Source organism: Atta colombica, unplaced genomic scaffold (assembly GCF_001594045.1).
Source record: "Atta colombica isolate Treedump-2 unplaced genomic scaffold, Acol1.0 scaffold153, whole genome shotgun sequence".
Classification (NCBI taxonomy): domain Eukaryota; kingdom Metazoa; phylum Arthropoda; class Insecta; order Hymenoptera; family Formicidae; genus Atta; species Atta colombica.
In genome coordinates this window covers 348,799-375,648 of record NW_017259243.1, presented here as the reverse complement: position 1 = coordinate 375,648, position 26,850 = coordinate 348,799, and the positions used below count along the sequence as shown (strand labels likewise).

At 29.9% G+C, this 26,850-nt stretch overlaps 1 protein-coding gene across 4 annotated transcripts in view; it reads left to right on the top strand.

Moving 5' to 3' along the window:
* The window catches only part of LOC108685523 (protein phosphatase Slingshot homolog 2), a 136,830-nt gene that overhangs the window by 13,149 nt on the left and 96,831 nt on the right, over positions 1 to 26,850 (top strand). For 3 of the 4 annotated variants that reach the window (XM_018190359.1, XM_018190356.1, XM_018190355.1), the window contains exon 2: positions 2,502 to 2,557. In XM_018190359.1, the coding sequence (XP_018045848.1) occupies positions 2,502 to 2,557 (56 nt within the window). Of the gene's footprint in view, positions 1 to 2,501; positions 2,558 to 17,894; positions 18,312 to 26,850 lie in introns of those variants that run through there. The other variant, XM_018190357.1, reaches the window with a different exon arrangement.

Genomic DNA, 26,850 nt, shown 5'->3' with positions numbered 1-26,850 from the left:
TCTCTGCCATATTTTATTTTATGAATTTTATATTTCTTTTTAATTTAATATAATATATTGTATTATGTAAATATAATACATAAGCACTTACTTCCCTATATAACGCAATATTAATATAAAATACATAAAATGCCTTTTCCTGTAAACATTACACTGAAAAAGAGTTATTTTTTTATTTTAAATTGCTATATCTGGAAAATTTATATCGAAACAAAATGCATTTTAAAGCTAAAAGTTGATTTTTTGCATGATATTAACAAAATTAAAAAGAAATTTATTGGCGAAACTACGTCATAAAGATTTTAAAAATCATTTTTTTTTTACTTCTTTAATGCTATTTTCTCAAAATTGTGATAGTCGATTTCAGCTAACGAAATTATGTTTAGCAAGCAAAAATACACCGGAAATGATTCATACTTATGAAAAACAATATTGAACAATTATTATTTATGGTTGCATGTAAAATAGAAAATGGATTGAAATAATAATACAAATTGTTACAGAAGGATTATATAGTTTCTAGACAAAAGATTTCCAATAATTTGAATATCTTCAAGATATTCACTTTATAAAAATTTTTTTAATAATTTTAATTTCGAATAATAATATCCAAATGTTATTTGATGCGTTGAGCCAAATATCAGTCAATTACTAAAAATTTCACTTATTTAAAAAAACTTTCTTAAAAAAAAAATAAAATTATACAAGTAGAAATTTTGTAGAGATTACGCTTTCAAGATGTAATTCTGTTATTACTTGCGATGATTACGTACAATAATGTTTAATTTCAACAGAAATTACTGAAATTTTGATTTTTCTTCGTTGGCATGCAGAATGTCAATCTAAACGTACAGAGTGCAATTTTTAACTCAATATCGTATTTATGCGTGCCAAAAATGTTTTCAAGGACAATTCATTTTATCGAGTATCCTTGAGTTTCAAGGGACTTAGAAAAGGGTTCGCCCTATCGTTCGCTTTGCATATAGCAAAGTGCACTTACTACGAAGGGGACCAGTTGCATTTTTTTTTAGCATTTCGGGTGAAGGGTAGCCTTGAGCTGGCTATACGGTCGCCTATTGATTTTGAGGGTTCGTTTTCTGCGTGACCATGCGCCATCGTGGGGATTCGCTCTCTTCGTATCCTTGATATTTACGAGATATACTTTATTAATAAAAGAACCACTTCGTAACCACGCGCCGAAGCCTACGTGCAACTAAACGATGCGTGGAAATGTCTCACTACATTGTATAGAGGAAGCTATATGAAACAGAATTATAATATAAATTCTACTGTGATCTAACTTGTGTTAATAAATGAGATTATCTCTTGCATGCAGATTTTATAAATGCGTATAAAATGTTATATTTTAAATAAAATCAGAAATTAAAAAATTTCAGTGAATTTTTAATTGCTGAAGGGAAAGTTAACGTATAAGATTATATGGAAAAAAATGTTTCTCCTGTTATTTCCTTAAGAATATTCGCGCTTAAGAGTTCATAGTAAAATTTTAATGTATGATTGAAATAAATAATAATAACGATTAAAATTTTTATATAAAAATATATAATTGATGTTTTACATTCTCGAATTAATATTTTTTACATTTAATTAATTTTTTATATTTGATTTAAAATCTTTTGAAATATATAAGGAGTTCTATATATTACTAATAACTAGATTGAAAACTTTATCTTTTATATTGAAATTTGATAAATAAAATACTATTATCATACAAATCCTTATATTTTTCTATAATTGGAAAAAATTAATTGAAAAATGCTTAAGACGGAATTAGTATTTTATAAAAATTTTATCATATTGTAAATTAAAGGTTAAATTTCCGGAAGCGAATAATTTTTGTTTCTACTTAATTTTCCAGGACAGAGTTGTTTGTACTGTCGACGGAGATTCGTCAGATGGCTATAATAAACTTTCGAATTGAACGTTTGCGACAGCAATTTTATTCGGTAGCTTACAAATACAGTATTGTCTTCAAGTATACGACTGTATTTTCCAGCGTTCCGTGCCGTTCACCGTGGTTGTCACGATACCTCAATTATCTACTACATCAGGAGGGAATAAAGGCTTATCCGTATTTCTCTGTCAAGGAGGCCGGTATTGACGTAATTTAAGCGGCAACAATCCTTTGTTAACGCTTTCACCGCAAATTATTAATACTGTTTGTTTGACAGTTTTTGTTCGTAACAGAAATTGACCGAAAGTGAAAAGAGGAAGTAGACAAAAAGTTTTGCCTTGTTAATTAATAATTTCTTGGAGATTATAACTCGAAGAAGTAGTATAATTATTTGCTTCCGAAATTTAACCTTTGATTTACAAGCGTGATTTAATCTTCGAACTCTTATCTTTGAAAAGAAAATATATAATAAGAGTTCTAAGATATAAATCTGTTTATGTTTATTTCCTAGTATATACTTATACATAATACATATTATATATATTAAAAATAATACATAGTATATGAGCAAATTGTTATTTTTCAGGATTCTGGAGCAGGAGCACCGGCTGACGATGAGGATACTACAAGAAGTTGTAAAAGGTAAATTTATACAATTATTATCGTTATTAATTTTTTATTCAAAAATATTGAATACTTTTTCTGTTGAAAGACATCTCCCACATTCTCTCATTCCTTCTATTTTTTTTAACTTCTGCGACATAAATCTCAGCGCGGCGTATTTGTCGAAGTTACGCTATGTATAAACACACATTATAAAATATAAATGCGCAAACTAAATTTAACGCCCATTTTAAATTACATATTTTTACGATGATATGGTCTTTGCTCCAAGCAATCTTGCCCTAATCTTCAAAATCTTCCTGTCGGGCTCGCGACACTCTACATAAGCGAATACATATATTATATCCAGTTTCAATAGCGATATGAATCGAATCACAAGGCCATATTATTAACCGTATCGAGATCAGAAGAGTTTCCAAATTCTCATCTCATACGCGATATGTTTTCTGCTAATTTTCTCATTTGTCAGCACATAGTTGCTTTGGCTAGCGAATTCAAAAAGCGCAAAATGAAGCGGAATTCTATGCGGGCGCGAACTAATAAGACGCGATAAGAATATGAATGATGTATTTTGCAAGACTGGCAGCCTGTAGACTAGTATAGCAATTTTTACTTAGCAAATAATTACTTATTTTAGTTTTATCGATCATTTGCAGTAAGATCAGCTTTACTGGTCGAAGTAATAAAATTCTTGTTATTGGATTTTTTTTTGCAAAAATCGTATATTTTGAATTTTCTTCAACTATTTTCTTATAATTAGTTTTGAGGCTATAAGACGATTTTGTATAGACGGAGTTTTATCATCGGATATTTGAGATGCATTTTTATTGCATTAACCGAATACCTAGTGTCGTATCTTCTTATATTTACATTCTTCAAGACAGGTATCGAGGTATTACAACGAACTTTCCTTTTTATTAAAGATATAAGTAGTTAAAGATATAATATTTTATGTGAAAATACGCAAACATGTATATACTTTGCAAGAGACTATGTTATATTTCTCGAGTCTTGTTAATCAAGTAGTTTAATGCTTTTTATATAATCATGAATAAAATCTAGACTTTAAAGCTAAGTCGTAAGATGAGGACGATAATGAACTTTTTATGAATCAATTTTATGGCATCAACGAGGCATTTCTTCCCAGCGAAAGGCACTTCTTCGCGTGAGTATCGTGAATTCACAATTGATTGCGCTCTCGAAATCGTGTCGGTTCAACAGGAAATAACACGAGAACACGGCGAGATGTTATTTAATCAACGAAAATGAGTTTCGACATTTCCTGGTGGAAGTATGTCTTCGCTTCCTCTTTCGAGTCGCTTTAACTTGCCTGATCCAACTTGTCTTCTACAAAGGAAAACGCGATACCGTATACTTCGCGTAAATTTCTCGCATACGGACAGCACGATGCGTTTTTTCAATTTACGCCGTACTTGTGCGTAAATGAACATGCACGGGAAATCCCCACGGAACTCTCCGATTTACTACTCTTCTACTCTGAGCAGCCGCCGCAAGGAGAAGGCTTCGTTCTTAATCGTCTGACTTTCTACGGCGCGTTTGCGTAACATCTCTCGCTTCGTATGCCGATCATAAAATTACGGGAGACGTAATCGGAGTTGCTTCGTGGATGGATAGAAGAAAAAAACTCTCCCGTCGCAAGCGGATATTAAGATACCCCTGTTCTAACGAGGGTCGCGATCGTTACGAGAGTTTTAATCGCGGAGGCTATTGCTACGGACGAGACATCGAATCGGAATCCAATTTTTTACACAAATGAATAACAGACAGACAGAAAGCACGTAATTTCCACAAATTAATCCAGGATAAACGGATTAAATTGTAGCGGTAGATTGTTTGAACAATTAAAGAGAAAGTTTCTTCGATAAAAATAGTGATTTTCAATAGCCTCAACTCAATAGATTGAAAATAAGCGGATAAGTCTCACGGAAATAGATAGATCGACAGTGAATTCATATTGTTCTTCGTGAATCTCACTGTAATGAAATTTTCACTTAAAGTTTCGACAATATTAAAATATAAGGTTGTAATATTGAAGTATAGAGAATTACGACAGATAATAATCTTTGTTAAGAAAAATCAGCTTCAAAATTGATAAAAAATCTTGTTAGTCTCGATTGTGATATAGCCAATCTTAATAAATAAATGCGAATTGACAATTGTTACAGTTTTCAAAATTATTAACTTAATATTTTTTATTGACATTTTACATTGCATCAAGTATACAAATTCCATTGTTGGTTTTAGATGAAGTCAATACCGAAAAAAAGATTGGCTGCTGCAGCGAATGGTAAAATATGGCATAACATTTTTAATTGGTTATAGCAGTCAATTTTTTGTTGCAGCAGCCAATTTTTTGTTGCATTAGCTTATTCGCAATATCAATATAAGATTTCGATAGACTAACATAACCAAAAATTGACTGCTGCAACCAATTAAAAATGATATGCCATATTTTATCATCTAATTTGCTGCAGCAGCCAGTCTTTTTTTCAGTGTATTATCGTGATATATGCTTTCTGCTTATTTTGTTTCTGTATGGAAAAGTCGATTTGTAGGCAATCAACGTTGTAATACAATACCCTCAATTCTTGCTCCTGGCAGAACCGATGGCCGCTATTTTTGGCTAGATTGTTCGCGAGACATTTCAACAGGGCACGTATCCGATACACGACCTTTAGTTCGACTAAAGTTCAAGCTGCCAATGCGAAGTCGTGCGGTGCTGTTCTATCAGGAGAAATGTTGACTTAGCGCAATGCAACAAAATTATTAAGAATTAAAAAAATCCATAACAAAAACTTGCGTTGTCAGCAGTTTGTTCATTCTATGGATTCATTATACTTGCATTTATTTATTAATGTATATTGATGTATAATATATAGGATGAATCAGAGTAACTAATTTTTTATCCTTTTGAACTAATTTTTTATCCTATGAGAAAATTATCGATTACACACCTAATTATCGATTTAATGATATAGATGCGTGGATAACATCGTGCGAATTGCTGATTTGAAAACAGGCATGCTTGAAAACAGGCATCCGAGTGAAAATTATTAAATGATATTAAAAATGCGTCTTTTTCTCAGTGCGCCCACCAATTTACACGATCCATGTATCCACGTTTCTGATTTGTTTCGCTAAGTCGATAATCAGATGTGAGATTGATAATTTTCTCGTAGGGTAAAAAATTGGTTCTACTCTGATTCATCCTGTATGTATGTTGTATGAAAGAATAATTTTGTAACTCATGATACATATTTTCATTATGTGCACATCAGATTTATGACATAAAAGTTACGATGTTATTTTTTAAAAATTATTTTTGCTATCTCGAAATACGTAGTCAGTTTAACTATTGAAAGTTGGAAAAAATATCTTGCAAAACATTTATTAACAGCTCTTAAATTTTCATATATCCACGGTAATCAAAATCATTTGTTTATCTAATCCAAGTTATTTTAACAAAGTCTTGATCGAAAGCATTTATCAAAATACTGTTATTTTTATCCGCATTCATTATCTTCGGCAAACAAAATGTGTAAATGTGTCAATTATAGAACGTAAACAGTGCCAAAAGTAATTAAACTGACATCGTGCTGATCCAGATTTATAATTGCAATTAAATTCAGATCTCGTAAGAAGCAGAAACGGTTAGTAGATACTATATAGCTAATAGCGCAATTATCGTTAATTGCGATCTCCAATCACGGATTTGCTTATTTTAGAACTATAGCACGATAATTCGAATCGTGTGAGTGGATCTAGCATCATTCATTTATTTAGTATTACTTTTTAAGATTTTGTGACGTAAAGAAAATGCTCGTACTGTGAGTAGATATTTCTTTTAAACATTTTTTAAATATTAGCTGTCTGATAAAAACTCATTAATCATTGTCCTTAAATTTATTATTTAAATTTGTTATATGAAAAACATAAAACCTATATTGATTGCAACATAGATTATTTTGTTAAAAGATTTGTGATTTTTAATAATAAATATTAATGCTTTTTAACGACATGTTTTAGTGATAGATATAATGTTATTTAAGAATCTGGGGATTTGTCTTAATTAAAATTGAATATATATTAATATTTAATTTAAATCATGTTATTTATTAAAACATGTTATAATAGAAACGATTTCGTTGAAGAGATATTTTTATATTTTTTCAATACTCTTTTATTAATATAATTGAAAACAAGTATTATTTTAATTTTAATTGTAATTAGAAATCGCATTTTATATATATATATATATAAAATAAGTATTTTTCAATGTATAAAATTTTTTATAAAATTGTATACAAAATTTATTTATTTATTTTACATTAAGAAGAATAAAAAACATTGCAATATTTTGAGTAAGAAATTTAATGAGAAATTTAATAAGAATTTTATAAAAGATAAATGAAATGGGTTTATATTTACGTAGAGTTACATTAATACTTTTCTTATCAGTAAATGATGATATATTATCTTCTTTCAATATTATCAAAAGCTTTGGATTTATGCTTATCAATTTAAATAAATTTAATTTAGCAATTATAATACTTGAATATATGAAATTTCCAAATTTAGAATAATGCGACAATAAATTTTACTCTATAGAACAAATAAATAGCCTACTTTAATGTTTTCTATTCTTCTATAAATTTGGTTAGTTGCAGTAAGAAATATATTTTCACTCGAATACAAATTATTTCACGAACGTCTCGACGACAACACAACAACATGGTTTACGATATACTTTCACGTTCCATATGACCTACCATAGATTTAGAATCCGACCGCAAACTCATTAGTATCCGTCACGGGATGGACGTTGCTCTATCTACGTCCGGCGAATCTCCATAATTTTCTGCACGCCTCTTTGCCTTTTGCCGAGAAAAACTTCGATTGCTCGTTATGAGAAAAAGAAAGGGAAAAAGAAAGGGACGTCCGGTGTTTACCTATACGATCTCCTGAGTGAATTGAGCCCTTAATTTTCTGCGTCACCTGATGATACTCGCCATCAGGTTAGCTGAACGGACATATACAATAGTGTAATTATTACACAGAGATCGCAATATCGCTCGTTGCTTTTAAGGCATTATCTCTAATTACGTTATTGTTTGCGATTTCAATATACTTCACGCAATTACAATGCAGTACGTATATCAAGTTTCACGCTTGTTAACACGTGTTAAGTCGAATTGGTAAAAAGCGAGTTAACGCTCTGCCAATCGTCGCGTTTTAAAACGTTTGTGCTCTTTAAATATCACACTCCGAGCGGAGAGAAGCTGGAGCTCGTAAGAAGCTCTAACGACCTGCTCTCAGGACCTGAAGCCGACCAAGGCGGTCTACCTTGAACGGGATTCCTGGTCGTTCGTAAATTTCACTAACAAAGAGTCACGACTCGTGAGGATAATAGCCGGATATACACGTATTTTCTCTCGCTAACGTGGATAATACCGCATACGCGCTAGTTATTAGTTTTGCAAATTCTGATAGTTTTTCGTAGGAGAGAAATAAATATGGCAAATAATATACATTATTTCTTGTCTGTATTTCTTATTCTGTTTTCTCGTACTTGTATCTGTACTTTCTCCAATATCGATATTACTCGATATGACTGCTTTCAAAACGGATTCGGTATCATTATTAGCGTTATTGTTCTGCGAATTGCACGATAAATACTGTGATACAGAACTTTTCCTTTTAAGATTAATGGCATATTCTTTTATAATTTATTGTTTTCCTGCGTTACTAGGTTTTAATATTTCAGAGACAAGCATAAATTTAATCTAAATTAATCTAAATTTTATTTGAAATGAGAACTAATTTTAGTTTGAACTAATTAGAAAATTAAAAAAATAAACTTATCTTCATTTTTATTGATTTTTAAATGACTGTTAAATGAATGTTAATTATTTAAACAATTTTAAAGTTATAGGTATATTCACTTAAAAATTAAAAAAAAGATGAAGACTTTATACATTTCTAAAATAAACTGAAATTAGTCCACATTTAGATTAAATTTATGTTTAGCTTTCGAATATGCGAAACTAATAAGGGAACAATAAATTGCAAAAGAACGTATCATTATATATAATCTGTTTTATTATTCAATATATATTTTACCTATTTAAGTACATTTATTTGAAAGAATTTTACGTCCTTAATTTTGAATGCCACTCTGAAATTTTTATCATTTTTCAAAAAGTATTTGGGTTTAATAATAATTCTAATATTGGTAATATTTTTGGCAATAATTACTTATTAATGCTTAGTTATTATTAATGCATTACATATATTTACATATTTTTGCTTTAAATGTCATTTTTTAATAATATTTATCGATTTATTGAGTTTTCCAAGAGTTTCGTATGAGATATATAACCCTGAATCATATTTTGATCAAGCATTTCGGGTGAGCGTGAACAATGTGGTCTTGTGCAATTTGAGATTGGATCACGCTCCGAAACTTGCTAATTAGTTTTTGTCTTACGACATACATCAACTGATTGTTCTTAACTGATTGTGAGTTCGTAAAGTCTCACGCAAAAGTACTTTTGAGAGGATATGAAATTATATTTTATTGATGATGGAGTGAGCATATTTCTTTTTTAAATTCCAATAAACTCATTTTTAATTCATAAAATTTATAAAATATTTAATTAATATTATTGTAATATTATATATTTCTCAAGTCTCTTTTATTTAAAATTATTACATACTTTTTAATGTTTTTATATTATATTTATTTGTATATAATATAATATTTTTACGATATTATTATTATCTTATAGCCATAATATTTTTTAATTAACATATGCTTTTTATCTTTTTGAAAAAGTAATTTTGAACAATTATATTACAACATTTAATCGAAGAAATATCTATTGTAAGAAAGTGCAATAATTTTGATACATCCTATATACTATCGCTTACATCGCTTCGTTATATCTGGTTTATAGCTCATATGCGCTTTTTACATGCAGACACGAGAAAGAAAATCTTTGAGAGAACAACATATATAGATAGTAATACAGAGAACATAGTGATCGGCACTTCAATTTGTTTGATACGCAAAGATGGACATTCGTCTATACTGCTGAGTGAGTGATTTTCAGTGAGTCATTGTAGAAATCCTTTTACGAATATTTGCATTGTCCTGCCGATGAATCATTGTCAAAATTTATCTGCGCGCGTTATCTGTTTTCGTTTTAGCAAAATTGTTTGTATTAAATCATACTTTTTTATCTATTATATATTTTATTTTTAATCTCGCGCTTTATTTTTAATCTCGCTCGTATTATTCCGATTCATTTAAATATAATGTTACTACATATCAGTTTCATTGATATTAAGTTTTATATATACGACTGAAGAAATTTAATCGTTAAGGAATCATATTTTTGTAGGATTTCTTTTATTAAAAAATTATTAAAAAAATGAATGATATTAACGATTTGATAATAATTCAAAAATTTACAATAGACAATATTACATGACGGATTATAAGTATACAATATCTTGTTCATCGATTTTGTGTTTTCTTATGGAGAGAATCTAGGATTTCATAATAGAAACGAAGACAGGGAAGGTTGAATAAGTGACTCAATGTTTACGACTTGATTCTGTTCATTATTGTGTCTTTTATATCGAGTACGGACAGGATAATATAATGATGATTGTGGTAATTATGCATTGCGATGTCTCCTTCTATTTTAATCCGCTGTAGTCAAATTTATCTTAGGTTGAGATACCGCAATTACGTATTTAAGTATAAAGTGACAAAAATATAACTTGATCAATATCTCTTAAAAAAGTTGTCCAGCAGGGAATAAAATATTTTCAATTTTCTGATTAAAAAGTACGCTGTCTGTTAAGTTATTTTTGTATATTGGATGATATTGATTATTTGTTTATATTTATTAATTAATAATAATTATAATTTATTTTTTTAATTGAAATTTTTATGTATCTTTAACTTTTATGATTTTTTGTTTATATCCAATGTTGAGAAAATAGTATCATATAATATCATTGTATGACGTTGTGTAATATCACATGAAGTTATATATTTACAGAAAATAATGCGATACAAATTTATATCAGTCTTTCGTTAATTTTTTAATACATTAAATATCTGTTTCTATCAATGTAGTTCAATTTTAATCTTTAATTAACTCTTTATTTATTTCTTATTTCTAATTCTAAGAATTAGAAAATGAAGAAGATAAGTTGAACTGAGATTAAAATTAATTAACATTGGTAGAAACAGGCAATATTATTGCATATATGATCTATTATGCTCGTAATAGATTCACATTTTTGTAGTTTAAAAAGAATTTTTTTTTTAAGAAGATAGATGCCACCTATGCGTTTTTCGCATGATATCTCTTTTTCTCTTAACGAAAAAAAATTCTGAAAGATGACAGCTTGTGAGACCCCGAATCTTGGGGCCCATCGATCGTCGTGCGCGAATGCCTGTTTCAAGAAGCTCTTGAATAATTCATGCACGACTATGCGTCCTCGTCGTCGGTCAGTCTGGCGCGTCTGTAATCCCCCTTCCTTCTGTAAGCATAATGTCTCGTCTGAGGCTTCGTAAAAAAAAGGTGCGCAATAATCGAGATGTTGTATATTACCTTTCTGTATTTCTCACGTTGCTATTTTCCAAGCAAGATACAGAGAAGAAACTGATAAAAGTTGTAGGCAAAATTGACTTAAGCCGTTACGAAATGACTCATTCTTTTATTTTTTTAAATCACAAAGTTTTTTTTCATGCACACGTAAATTGAAACGATATGGTAAGAACAATGACAGGAGATTTTGCGACATGTAACTATATACAAGCTGTATTATTAAAAGTACAGATTGTTATATTTAAAATTTAGCGAAGTAGTAAAATTTAGTGAAGTTTTATTTTCTAAAAATATTTTCTATATTCCGTACGAATATAATATCACATAATGAAATTTAATACTTTTATGTACAGAATAATTAAAAGAATTATATTATGTAAAAGAAATCTTACAATTTTTTTTCCAATTGAAAAAAAATAAGGTAACCTTCAATCTTCGAAGCTACAACTTAAAATAAACTAATTTCATCATGATTTTATCTTCGATTCTAAACGAATGATGGAAATTTTATACTTCGCCTAATTTTATAAATATTATAATACTCTATAACACACATATACATACTTTAATGATATACTCTGTATATATGTGCATGTATAAAACATGAGGTTTTTGCATTTTTTGTTCATACTTTAATCTCTTGAACGTTCTCTCAATGAAAGTCAGGTTTTTTACTGTTAAATTAAGTTTGATCGTATATTGATCGTATTTGTGATAGTTACATCTTTCTGTTTTAATATTATGATATAGATAGAAATGAAATGTATCTAGCTATAGTTAAAATTAACTATAGATATTATTAATTTAAAATTTTATGCTTTTGTGTTTTAATAATATCTTTCCATGGACGTTAGCGCAGAATATTTTTAGCGACGGTAATAAATAAAAATCGACGCAGCTACCCTTTGAACTTTCCGCTATTTTTCCCCGTTAAGGAGACTTTAATTGCGCGCTCATAAGCGGCATTACGCACTGTTACTCTAACCACGATGAGGTAATAGCGTGCAATGAAGCACTGTATATTTACTAAGCAGCAAACCTTCATCATGTATTCTATGTTAAGCCATTTATTTTAGACAATAACTTACACTGTGATTAAAAAAAAATATGAAAAAAATATTGAATTACTTTTTATATATACGTATATGCATTTTTAATATATCAATTATTCTATACCTGTATAATTGAAAAACTCGCGTGGATCTACATGAAAAAAATATAGTAGATTTAAATGGTTGGCTGCGTCGTAAATATCAAGCAAAAAATAGCATCAAGGAAAGATTGGAAAGTGCAAAGGGGAAGGATTTCAATCTCAAGGGCGAAGAAATAAAAATGTCGGACAGAATTACACTTTTCTTTCACCTCCTCTCATTGTGCTTTCGTGTCATTTACATAATTGCCCTTGAGATTTATCCCCTTCCCCTACACTTTTCCGGTTTTTTTTCTCGTTGCTATTTTTCGCTTGGTGTTTATCTTGTATCATAGGTATGATATATCGATAAGCGTCCATCAGTTTTCATTGATAAGCACCTTCTCTAGTGTTATTTACTCAGTAAATAGAAGAAGTGAAATACGAATAAATAAAAGCACAGATAAACATATCTGAAAGCACAGATTACTTTATTATCATAGTTTCTTTAGTTTGTTTATTTTTATTTCTTGATACTTTTTGATTTTGATAAATATTATCTACATTATAAATTATGTTTAAAGTTAAAACATAATTAATGATATATGTTAAAACATATTTAATGATATATGCACATATAAAAGATATATATAAAAATAGATGTACTACCTATGTTACTACTTATGTTACTACCTATGTTATAGTGTTAAATTTCATTTGATGCGAAAGACAAATTTATTTTCTCGATTTTCTGAAAATCGTATACTTTCGCTAGCGGTTATGTGCCTTTCCAATCTTTTAGATATAGACTCTCTTTTCTCGACAGAGTCGAGAATACATCAACAGGAGATAAAATGAATTGCGGGTTCGTTAGACCCATTTGTCATCCTTAGCCTCTTGATGAGAATGTAAAAAGTGATATGACATGTATCGCGGAGATTTTCACATCGCGTGTCTTAATGCAATATTATGCACGCACTATTAGCTTCTTGCAAAGGATGTGGATACTAGTATGAACAATTTCAAAAGGCATCCGCTGAGTAAAACAATTTCTGCGTATTGGAAAAACACTTAATTTTCTCACTCTTTTGGAGTGAGATTTCACTTTTTTGGAATGAGATTCACTTTAAAGAATTTAGAAAGCAGTTAATTTTGTGTTTGTAGTTCTATAATTGTAGTTCTATAATTCTATTAATTATTGTCATACATATATACAATACAGCAATTTATTCATTGATATTAATTTATAAGGTGTGATGACATCATCTTTGATATTGCAGAAGATTATAAAGATCTATCATTCGTAATCAAATTCTGTACAAATAAATTTTTAACTTATCTTTTTATAGAATTTTTATAGTATGAATTTTCATCATATTTGTACACATTATTTAAATTCTTTTGTGATCCTTATTATTAATATTTTTTGTAATTTTTACAACTATGTAATATCTGCTTTATATTTCCAAAAGAAACAGTCAAAGCTATTTTAAGATACGTCGATTGTAAACAATTCTATTGAAAAATAATTCCGACGAGTATAAACTGTGTAAATTTATTTAATCGGGAATCAATGATCTCTATCGGGAACTCCTGAATAGTCTTTGTTTATCAAGCAAGACAGATGGATTCTAGATTCTGTCTCTTTTCCTTGTGCAAGATTTCTCTGAACGTATTATAGTATTTATACGGTATTCACTCGCGTTTTGCATGGATGAACTGGCAAATCGGAGCAAATATATATACGTACATACGACAATCGCAACGAAGGTCGATGCACCGATGATGTCAGCTGACATGTGTATGAATAACGTGACATCTCGGTATGCGTGGCGTTTATCACGAATGCACTATGTTGCTCTATGATCCGTATAAACGTTGTATCCGAGTGTTTAGAATCCGTAAATATCTGTGTATTCGATGTATTTTGAAATAATTTAAAATTTAGTATCTAAATCTCGAATACTTCCTTTGAGATTTATTCATGTATGAGAAATTTAATTTTTTTACAAAGTTTTAATAAAACTTATCGAAATCTTGTAGATTAATAATTAATTTATGCATAATATATGTATGATAATAAATAATGACTACATATTAAATAATTGATAGTATCCATTTAATATTTACTTACATGAATATTCATAACACGGCTTTCGAAGAGTTTTAGTGACATATTCTTTCACGCCGTGCTAAAAAATCTGATAGTTTGGCCATTTCGAAAAGAGTTATTGTGGGGAATAGAGAGAATTTCTCCCTCGTTCAACATCATTGATATGCATGACGTAAGAGTTCGATGCACTATGAATATTGATGTTATTCCTCGCATAGTTCGTCGCGCATTAGTAAGTCTTCTGCATTTGCTCGCAAATTATATGCAAAATGTTCGCGTGAAGAGGACTAATATCACAATGACTATTATCACATCCGATATATATATACTCGGTTGTAAATAAAAACATTAATAACATTGAAATACATCGCGAAGTCATTTTACTATCTTACAATCTTAGATACAACACGACCTAGTTTCACCTACCCTACAGGTACGTAACCGCAATTTCAATCATACGAGACGAATTGGTTGACGCAGATGATTAATGCGTCGCATGCGCTCCCCTTGACTGTGAAAAAATTGAGAAACGATTCGTGTAACGAGATCTCGAAGGAACGGTCTACTAGTGTATAGGATGGTGCGCGATGAGTCATTGTTTGCAATAGGATAGTTAAAGTCATACTATTAAGTAAGGAAAAAGAATCTACATATTAATGATAGATTATAAAAGTATTTACATCTTAATAATCATTTATGAAAAAATATATATTCGCAATAGATCGTCTTTTAAAAATATCTATTATTTTTAATTATTATAGTGAAAGTATATATATCAGATATAGTTGATTACTGTTTAAATACATATTATAATTAATTGTTCTAATTTTCATTGTTTATTCTAAATCACAGTTGTTTTTAATTGTACTTGTTATAAACGAATACATACACATACATATATGAATTCTATTGTAAACGGGACATAAAATATTTGAAACGTTTCGAGGTTCTGTCTAAAATCAATTATGTGCAATCTTCAAATAACAATTAATTGAATATCTAGGTTAATTTTTGTTGTATATAAGATACAATGTATTTATCATATAAAGAAACAGCAATAATAACTATATGTCAATGCAGTATGTCAATGGTGACAGATGTTCATTGTAAGAAAATAAGAGCATTGTACACGGAGAGAATTTTTTCTTAGAATTTACCCTGAAAATATGGTAGTGCTGGAACAACATTGTATTTCGAAGAATTTTATGTAAATTTTTCTCATTCATTAATAAAACTATAATAAAATATAAAATAAATTTGATTATTTTTACTAAAGTGCAATGTAAAAATCTTTAAAATATTGTATTGCACCACAATTATCATATTTTCAGGATAAATTAAAAAAAAATTCTCTCCGTGGATAGTAAACTTTTTGAGAAATATTATATTTTTATGACACTATTTCTTGTGTAGAATTTTTTATATTTTTATATTTGTCTGTATCTTTAAAAAAAGTTCGATTGAGATATTGATCTGCATTAGTCATTGCTTGATAACTGTGGTATGAATAATCAATTTTAGACAGAAGTAGAAACACTTATCGATTGACTATCATATCTGGTAAATGTCTTTTCATTCGAATATAAAAGTAGGATGTTAAAAATTCCAATGAACTTTGTTATTGATCGCTAGAAATCTGACGAATGGATAAGTCATTGTTGTAATAATGGAAATAAAGAAACGTGTCACCGTTTGCGAATCTCACGATTAGAATGCATTTGCTGCCTTTTGATCTGTTTGTGCGACTATCACCCTTAGGTGCTATGCAATTGGCTCTCGCGTTATGGACGATTGCTGTAATACTACGTGCGTCGTGTAACACGCAATACATTTCTGTAAATACATTCGATGGCATAATGTAATAACTCCGAGGTGAGATTGCTCGTTGATTAAAGACTACTTTGCGCCATTAAGTTCAGTTTATATATCATTTTTTTAGATTAATATCTTTTAACAAATGCGATAAAACATTCGGAATAGAAGATCGAGACAGACACGATATTGATTGACGTTGATACCATCGCCTCCTAAATTATACAATTTAAGAGACATTTATTGCCTTTGTCTAGCAAATATCATCTTTCACATTTCGAACGACATGCACAGACAATCTCAGACTCAATAATTAGAATTTATTTAATGAGATGTAAACGTTTTTGTATGTCTTTCATAAAATTTATGTAGTACAGTTTCGTATAGATTTTTGGGTTTAACTTAACACGTGTACTTGTTTCAAACGTATGCACTCAAATTTTTGTGTTAATTTAACACAAGAAAAATATATTAGAAAGTAATTTAAAAATTAAATAAAAAAATTGACACAAAAAATGTAACTTTTTGACATAATTTAGAAATAAATTATGAAAGCATATTTCTTCAGTAAAATTTTTGTTAAAGAAAAATCTTGTAAGTTGGCTAAATAATTATTAAATGAAAGAAATAGGTACATACAACTCTTCTTTAATAGCACTGTAAATAAGTATATTTGTAAGTCAATACATATACACATATATCTGAAGTGTTCAGGCTAATGATTTCATGAGGGTGAAACGCATGACGGCAAATCACCAAGGTCTTCTCGCGTTTTCTGTAATTACTTCATTCTAAAAACTCAAGGAAAAAATTGAAAACTGTCGACTGACTGTGATCATTAATAATACGGTGGCACGTTAATTAAAAAAATTAACGTGTTTTGTCATTGAAACATTGTTATTAATTGAAAACACCGTGCTCGAAACAAGATTTTTTAATAAGATTATGATTTATAGAATTTTAAAAAAGATTACAGTAAATCACATGATTTTTTTAAATGAAAGGAAATTATATCACTCTCTTACTTAAAAAATGACATTTATAAAAACGTAATTTTCTAGTTATTACCATGAATGAGTTAATAAGTGAATATTATCCTATGAATCATTAAAAGTAAACTGACTTCATAAAAAAATCATCATAATCTAAAAAGGATGTTTAAAAAAAAAATCATCAAAATCGTCACAACTAAAAATAGTTTTTTTAAGATCTGTGAAATGAAAATGATAAAATCAAAATGACATTTTATCATAGTAAGAATATGTTCTTTTTTACGATTTATATATTATTTAATTGAGTCAATAATTTTCTGTCAAGTTAAAGGTTAGAATTTTCCCTTTTCTCCGTGAAACTCAATTCTTTTACTCACTTTTGAAGTAAAGGAACTATATGTACATAAATTGCACATTTCGATATACGCAATGAAAATGATGAAAATGTGTTATATGATGCTGGTTTGGTACAGTGAAACTTCTCTCTTCGTTTCTATGTGTGCGACGCCTTCTCTCGATCGACCGAGAAGCCGCTACGAGTGTACGCGAGGTCGGATGGTGGGGCGTCGGCCGGTAGGGCATTCGGAGTAGAGGGGGAAGGAGTAGAAGAGGCTGCGCGCGCGGTGCGCTTGCTCCGGGCCTTCAGTTGCCTCCAGTTGTCTCGCGACTTTGCATCGATGAAAGTCGTCCGCGTGTCGGTACGGCGTGATACGCCTCTCGCTTTCGCTCGCGCGGATGCGTGACCCGGCGCGAAGTGGAACAGTGCTTGCGCGCCTCCCGGAGTCGTCGTTTCGCCTTTGTCGCCACGACGCGCGCCGGTCCGACCGACGGGGACGATGTCTCGGGGATACGCGACATTCTGAAGCGCCGTCAAGGCGACCAGCAACCGCGTTTTAATGTTCTGTTCTGTTTATGAGACGAGTGCCGCGGTGAAAAATTGATGGAATCGAGCGATTAGCCATCGAGTGCGCGGAGTGTCCTGTGAACTGACTTCGATGGTCTTCGAAAATATTGAGATGAGGAACCCTGCGGGGTTCCTGCTCGAGGACGCCAGGCACGGATACATCCAATACATTAGGTATGTTTCTTTCGTTCGCAATGTGTCACACCGTCATGCCGCATATTTACTAAGAATCGAGCCGGCATGAATTGATATTAATCCAGTTAACGAAACGTTCGTTTAAAGCGGCCTCGATAAAAAGTTCTGATAGAAAGATTGAGGATCGGTTGAACACTAGTTATAAGACGTTCACGAGATCGAGATTTGTTTATGTCACGACTATGACTGATTTAGAAAGAGACGTTGAGAGGCACTCATCCAAGATTAGATGAACTTTAGAGACTTTATAACAGAGTCTAGCCATGACAAACATCTTTTTGGCCCGTCGTTTTTATCAATTTCAGTAAAATATTAGTTAGAATAAGATAACATGTACAAAAACAGACAACTACATTGCATTCTTTTTCATCTTTTGACAAAATTACTCGTGACCAGATTCTATTATTGGAGAATCTCTAAGTGAACTAAATAGTCAATGTAGTTTGAATGATAAGAATATCACGCTGGCTATCGTTGTGGTATGAATCATTGTAAAGTCTATTCTATAATTGTGTAAGCGTAAACGAAAAAAATTTTTAATAAATATTTGTTTTATTAGTATACTAACCAAACATTTACTTACAATAAATAACATTTACTTATAATAAATAAATATTTACTCTATTAAAAAGAAAAATCAAATTAATAGTTTTTATAGCAAATAAATATATGTCTACATTTAGTAAATATTTAGTTAGTATTATAACTATTATAAACAAATATTTATTAAAATTTAATACATTTTTTTTTCAATTTAAATAACTAATTATAACTTCGTAAGTGGTTGTGGTTGTAAGAATTGAACAATTACAATCGAATTTTTCTTACATTTCTCTGTGACTGATTAATTCTTTGTTCTTACAACATACGACTGTTTACAACTGTACTTGTACAGTTGTAGAATGAGCTTACCGTTCATGGCGCAGTTTATTGTTAAATGCGTATTTTGAGTCTTTACGAATATACCAAATACGCTATGCAATTTGATTCTGCAAAAACGTTAAATATTTAACAATGCACATCATGATTTACGTTACAATGTCCGTTTCTTCGATGCTTCCGATCTTAACCACGTCACTGTTTATTTATGTACAATTATAAATATTGTCATTGATATAAGCAGTTGTGTAAATAGAAGTCTGCAATAAAAGCGTTCAGAACTTTCATACTTGACGCTCGATTATTATCAATTAATCGTTTCTATAATTAATTTTTAAATATCTCTTGTTTTAGAAAATACTTTGCAATTTCCTGATCGTGATGTTTATGTGAAACGTTTTTGAAAACGTTTTGTTTAACGCAAATATTTTCTTTGACGTGAACTTTTTTCTTTAGAATTTTTAAAATAGAAAGTTATTAGAAATATTAATTTGACAAGTTTAATTATTGCTTATAATTTTATCAGAAGAAATCTTAAGACAAGTCATTTTTTTAGATTTATCAAAGAAGTTATACATTATTTTAATTTTAGGAGAAAATATTAGTTTGATTTTACATAAAGAGATGAATGAATATTACGTAACAAATTCAGATCAGTCTGTTTAATGTAGTGATAAGAATACGGACTTCCTGTATACTATGTTATATATGTATACGTAACGCCGGATTGCGTTGTAAAACGGAGTCGTAAATCAAGTGTCATTTTCAAAGTACAGTAAAACGGGTATCGAATGAACATTGTTCGCACGATAGGAGACCGCGTGAACGATCTAATCCGGAGAAACGATCGATAATACGCCTTAATCCTACCAGCGTAGCAAAGTCATTGCTCATTTTGCAGCATAAGCTTAAAAGATTATTGCGGATTATAACGGAAAATTTTTTCGGTTGCAAATCCGTATCGCACACCAAAAGTAATCACATATGTTGGAGCAATAGATTTGGATAAATTATTTCGCAAGAACGTCACTTTCAAATAAAATATTGATTTCTGAATTGATTTAGTCTTTAAAATGTAATTAAAATATGAGACGAGAAAAATTATACTTAATTACTTAGAAATATTTGATTACCTTATCTATTTAGCATCAGCTTGAGAAGTAATATGTAAACAATTTATATAATCTTGTAAATAATACATTAAGATATTCATTGCACGTAAATTGACATCTTACAACATAACATTATTTTAATCTTTTATATAGATATTGTTAAAAAATTTTTCCAATTAAGCTTATTTCCTGGATGGAATATTATTCGATTGCATCGCTTTTTACTATTACTTCATTTTAGTACGTACGAATGAGAAATCTTGCCATGAATGATGCCAGACTCCGGCATAACTGTAGACCAAAAGGATCATTTACAATTTCTTTTTAACTATATTTTTCGCTATGAACTTTCTGGTTGACCGACAATTACTTGGTTAACCGTTAGAAAATAACGGTTTACAGAAAACAACGAATTTTGCCTTTTTTTTTTTATTGATACACAGTAGTAATATCTTCTGGAATCTCGACAACGTTGCATTATGTAACTGTTTGTTGCACGATGTCACATACAGGATGCATTCGATCAATTGCACTTGTTTATGACAATAGATATTATTGGAACAATTAAATTAGATTTACGAAAGATATGAATTCAATTTGAAGTTTAACAAATATAATCCGGTAATATCCGTTGATGATAATTTTTCTATATTTTTTAATATATCGATTTTAAGAATGATGATATAATATGTGTTTCAAAGAATAAAAGCAACAAAGCAACGATCTATTTCTGAACATATCGATGTTTGTTATTGATTGAATTAGGCTCTTTGTTTATTTGTATTATTTATTTATTAGTCAATTCTCAAATAATTAAATTATTATAAATCTTTATAGTTGTGAAATATTATCTAGCAATTAGCATTAAAATGTTAGGTAATAATATTTACAGAATAATTGAGAATATATACTATTTCTATATAATATGAGTATTTTTTAATTAAATCTTCTCAAATAATGGCTTTTACAAGCAATAACTCGCAGCTTTTCTCATGGTTATTGATTTATTTTCGATTAACTCGCGTTTCTTTCGAAATACCTTTTTGCAAAAAGTGATTCTGCAATAAGGGTTAATTGAGAGATCAGAAATTACGCAGGAAAGATACTCCTCGTACCGTTAGCAATGGTCCAGTTTAAGATGGTTGGATACTTGGCAACGCAGCCTTCACCGGCATACAAACCGTCTTCTTTGTTGTTTCTTTTTTCGAACGGCAAGGGTCCCTAACTGATTCTCCGTCTACAACAGACTCCAGCTCATAATATGCCAACCTCGGTGAAGTATTCAATCTGAGAAATTGCAATTGATTGATCGGTACAGCTAGAGAGAAACATTTTATATAAATTAATTGAATAGTCTGTATAAATGTATGAGTTAAATCGCAACGAGAGATTTATTTAACTTAATAAATAAATACAACTCACGATAAAAAGAGCAGTAAATATATATAACATTTTAATATCTTTATTATAATCGTGAATAATTTTGAATAATATCAAATTTGAAAGATATTGTAATTAATATTGTAATTAATTAAATATTGTAATAATTCGAATTTTGCAAATGGTTAATATTAAATTTTATTGTACTTTATATTTTAAGATAATTGACATTTTGTAAAAAAATATATTCTTTATTTTATGAAATATATAAAAATTATTGATTTTTAATTTATAAAAAGTTTTCTCTCTTTTTCTAAAAATATCAATTAAAAATTTACAAAAAATTAAGAACAGATTTAGTCATAATGTTTTCATTTAATGTTAGAAAAGTTAATCGCATTGAGGCACAAAAAAGCAGGTTCTCTATAAGCAGGTTATTAACACGTAAAAATTAAAAGTTCTACGAAAACATATGTATCCGAATACCAACGTGCTGTTAGTGGGTACCATGTGTTTTCTGAAAGCAGTGCTTCTTTGTCAGCATCAGCTGACTCGGAGCATCAGCTGCGCGCTTTTATATGTACGAGTGTGAAAGGGAACCCTGATTTGTCAAGACGGGTCACCATGGAAAAGAAAAGTTGAATATCTATATCTTAGAAACATTCTTTATGTATTATACGTGGTGTGAATATTGCATGTTTGAAAGCAAAGAAATTTATTTTATAATAGTTTTGTTGAAAAGAAAAATAATCATGTAAAATATTTTAGATAAATTCAACCAGTTGATATTTCGTATTTATCATATAAATCTCGTTTATATTAAATAATAAAGTATTTCAGTAAGGCTATTTTAACAAAATATTTTCGGTTATACATACCATATGTTATTAAGCGACAGATTTAGAATTGGACATATAAATATTCAATTGCGTTTCTATAATGTATCGTTCTAAAAATCTTTAGTTTGTTAGAATTGAAAATAGAATTTCATTTATAATCTTATGTATTATGTAATATGAAAACATGTAAAAACTCAGAATACATATTAAGTATTTATACATGTATAAAATACATATATACATGTGTAATATCATTGTAATCATCAAAATATATGTACGGCATGTTACAATACAATTAGAAATAAAATTCTATTTTGAAATCTGATGCTGATTATAGCCTAAAGTGAACTTAATAGGTTAATCGATAGGCTAATATAGAACAACGGCAGCTCATGTGCTAGTTTCATATTGCTTCGTTAAACGGACGAGTCACGAGTATTGTTACATGATGTATCTCGAGATGAGTACAGACTATCGAGTTATTCTTATTCTAATCAGTAGCGGTGATTATAAATTTGCAATCGGACATGTGGTATCTCTATCAATAACCGTTAGAAAAAGGTAGCTTTAGCTCCCGTATTGCCACAGCTGTCCTCTATAACATTCTATCTCAGCACTGCTCTAACGGGTCTCTCGTCGCTACGATATAAATCGTAGCGACGATTATTGCCGAGTAATCATCAGATCGAACAGTCGGTCTGTTATCTTCTTCTCCGCGCGCGGACGATACTTCGTGCACGTCGCCGATCATAAATCAATACTTGCGTAGCTGTTGTGAATATTAAAGCCTTAGTCGCGAAACTGTATGTGTGGACACTCCAAGTTGATATTTATAGCTGGGGGAAGCCCGCAACGTCCACGTGATCATCTTGAGATCATTAATTTCTCATTATGTAATTTCTGAGCGAAACGCCCATTAAGACCGTAGATTAATTCCATTGATATGCGTAGCCCTTTGCTATGCGATGTGATTATGAAAAAGTTTGTATATGCAGTCGGCTGGACAAACTTGCGCTAGTGATTCTCTTCTAATAGCTGCAAAAACTGATAATGACGATTAATTTTCCTTACATCTCATTACGGAGACGCATTCCAATAAAATTACAAAAGTGATTTAACGCGACACATTTAAGTAAGATAAACGTTTATTTATAATTGAATTTACTTATAATAGATTCTTTCAATCATACGAACTTCAGGCAATTATTCGTCTATAACGTTACTTGTCATAATTTTTAAATAATTATTTTCTTTAGCTCTTTCGTATATATTGCAATAATTTTGAAAGATTATAAGTATTTTGCTATTGAAATGCATATAAATAATTCTTTAAACGTGACAACTTTCTTTGCTGATGAAGATAATAAAATTGAAGAATAATTGATGAATGATCATTGGAAGCAATCGTGATAATTCATTCCTTTATAAGTTAACAAGCAGAGAGTATATGAAGTGGATTTCGCACATGTATATAAAAGATAAATCGGAATTCATGAATTGCCAATAGATAATAATGCACTCATTATGTAACATCAATTGAGGAATTTTACGTATTATTACAATGCATTTGTGTTACACTAATTACACAAAAATTGTTTGAAAAATTTATAATCGTTATGATATATTTGAGCCTGAGAAAATTACAGTCATTAGATGAGATTAGATTCGATTGTTCATTGATTGATGTAATCAATCGGTAATCAAATATGACGGTAACAGAAGATTTGTGAATGCTGAAAGTCATTTGGCAAGTTACTTACAATTCAATAGAATAGCAATACCATTTCTAAATTTAATATTCATTTTTGATCAAATCTTGTGAAATATTACTAACTTTTATTCATGATTATAATCTTGCACGTAGTTTTTCGTGCAAGAATGCGATATGATCATCGCATACACAAATCGATTATTAGTTTTAAATTTGCTTCGAAATTTTTAAATGTATGATTTAAAAGTAGGAAAAACTCGTTTTGTCACAATATTTTATTATTTTGTGAGCAGATGCACTTTTTATTTGTATTAACATTAAATGATTGATTTTAGATAAAAGAGATAAAATAGAGACAGAGTACAAAAAAAAAGGAGAGAGATAAGATGAATTTAGTCGATTGCACAATAGTTGCTTTTGAAAACCGCACAGTAATTATCTTAAAGTGATTATTCATGTTAATCTTGCAGATATTAATCACAGATTAGTATAATCCATTTTCGCTGTTTTTTTTCTTAAAATCGTGTTTATTGGCTTTTTGCTTTCGAATTGTTCAACAAATTGAGTCAGTCGAAACGCTCTGCCCACCTTGAGATTACTTTCCATCAATTTTCTGGACGGATACACTGCAATGACGTATCCGATTCATTTATGTAGATGCAACTTCTGTTTGGATAGGTTTCGTCTCGTAAAATCTGTTTTCATTGCTGTTATTTCAGCTCGTAAAGACTTTCGCTTTGCACAACAACATTGATGGTAATTTTTTTCCTCTAATGTACATTTTTACCAATGTAAATTAATTTTAATCTCTTGATTTAACTTATTCTTTATCTTTTTCTGACTCTGAAAATCAGAACAAGATAAAGTAAGTTAAACCGAGATTAAAGTTAATCTATATTAGAAATGAATAAAAGACCGACATATGTTTCGTTTTGCTCATAATATCGGCAAGCTACTTTTCTTTAGTAAGTTAGCATTGTTTATAATAGTGTTTTTAAAAATTTTGATCCTAAGGCTCAATTTCACCAATACGTAAGATTAACTTTAATCTCTCTTCAATTTACTCTTTATCTTTATTTTAATTTTAAAAATTAATTTTAAAAAAAGATCTAAACAGTAAGTTGAATCAAGATTAAAGTTAATCTTATATTAGTGGAACCGAGCCTAAAAGATTTATAGGACGTAATAATCGTTTTTCTCTTATAAGGATCTCGTTAAGGTCAATGACTTTTCGTAGCGCGTTTCATTGTCGCGTTCGATTATCGTTTCCACAGAATTATACAGCAATGCGGTGTTGCTTAGAAACCGAGGCTCACAACACGGAAGTCGATATATAGCTGGCCACTACGTAATTGACAACAATGATTGCGTTTCTAATCTTTATGTGAGATAGTAGATCAAGGACGACGCCGATATAGATGAAATCAAGTTTATCATTAAATATTTGCGCACGTTTAATATATCTTATAAAGTGATAATCGACGCATATCATGTTGTAAAACAGCTATTGGTATCCTCAGAAATCTATTTTGAATTAATATTTCTTTACTCTAAAAATAACTAGACATGTTTTTCGACAGATGATAGATATTTATTTTATAACAATTGAAAGTTTTCGTTATTATAAAGATTCTCGCTCTAACTAGTATAAGTTTGATCAACTTCAATTTCTTTTACGTCAGTGTTTTTATCTCAAGATTTTTAACGAATAATAAAAATGTGCTTTTTAATTAATTCTACAGCAATTCTATTTTAGCAGAATTTTACTCGAGATTTATTTGCCAAAAGATTTAATATTGGGAATTGTAAGATCGCGATAAATAATAGCTTTTGATATTTCTTTTAAGAAATAGAATAAGACATTTTTTTAAAATTAAAAACAATTTGTTCTTAAAGCATTTCTCTCAATAAATGTGATATATTCTGTATAGAAATTATCTTCAGTATTTCCGCATTTGTAAAGTGCGGCAAATAATTGTTTTATCAATTGAAATGTGCGCATATAAGACAATTCACATATACTTATATATAAACATGAGTGAATTTCCTTTTACCCAGCGATAAAGTTAATGTAGAACAGCTATCGGCATCTTTGCTCAGAAATATTCAACACGCGCGAGTTAATTGGAAACAACGACACGTTGTTCACCTACAACAGCGAAACTACTCTTTGCGAACTGCGACTTGTGCATAACTCATCGCGCTTTTAGTGGAATCACCGCTTCACCGCGTCATCTGCTTAGAACGTCTCTGTCATCTGACGATTGCGCAACAGCTCTCAACATCGGAAACAATATGTAATCGTGTTGGACCGATGGATAAAACTGAAGTTAATGTTTGCAAGGTGCACATAGTGACGGCACATTGGAGGATTGCGTATCTAATCGTGTATAATTTCCGATTTCTGTAGCCTTTGAAGTTGTTGCGGAATTTTAATTTAATGCGCGATTTGCGAGATAAGCGAGTACAAATAACTGTAATAAAATAAAAATAGATTTTATATTTGTATTTTTAACATTACCATATTTTCTGCGAAATGAAACTATAAAATCTGCATTCTACTTTCTGTTTTTGTGCCTTAAATATAATTTAGAAGT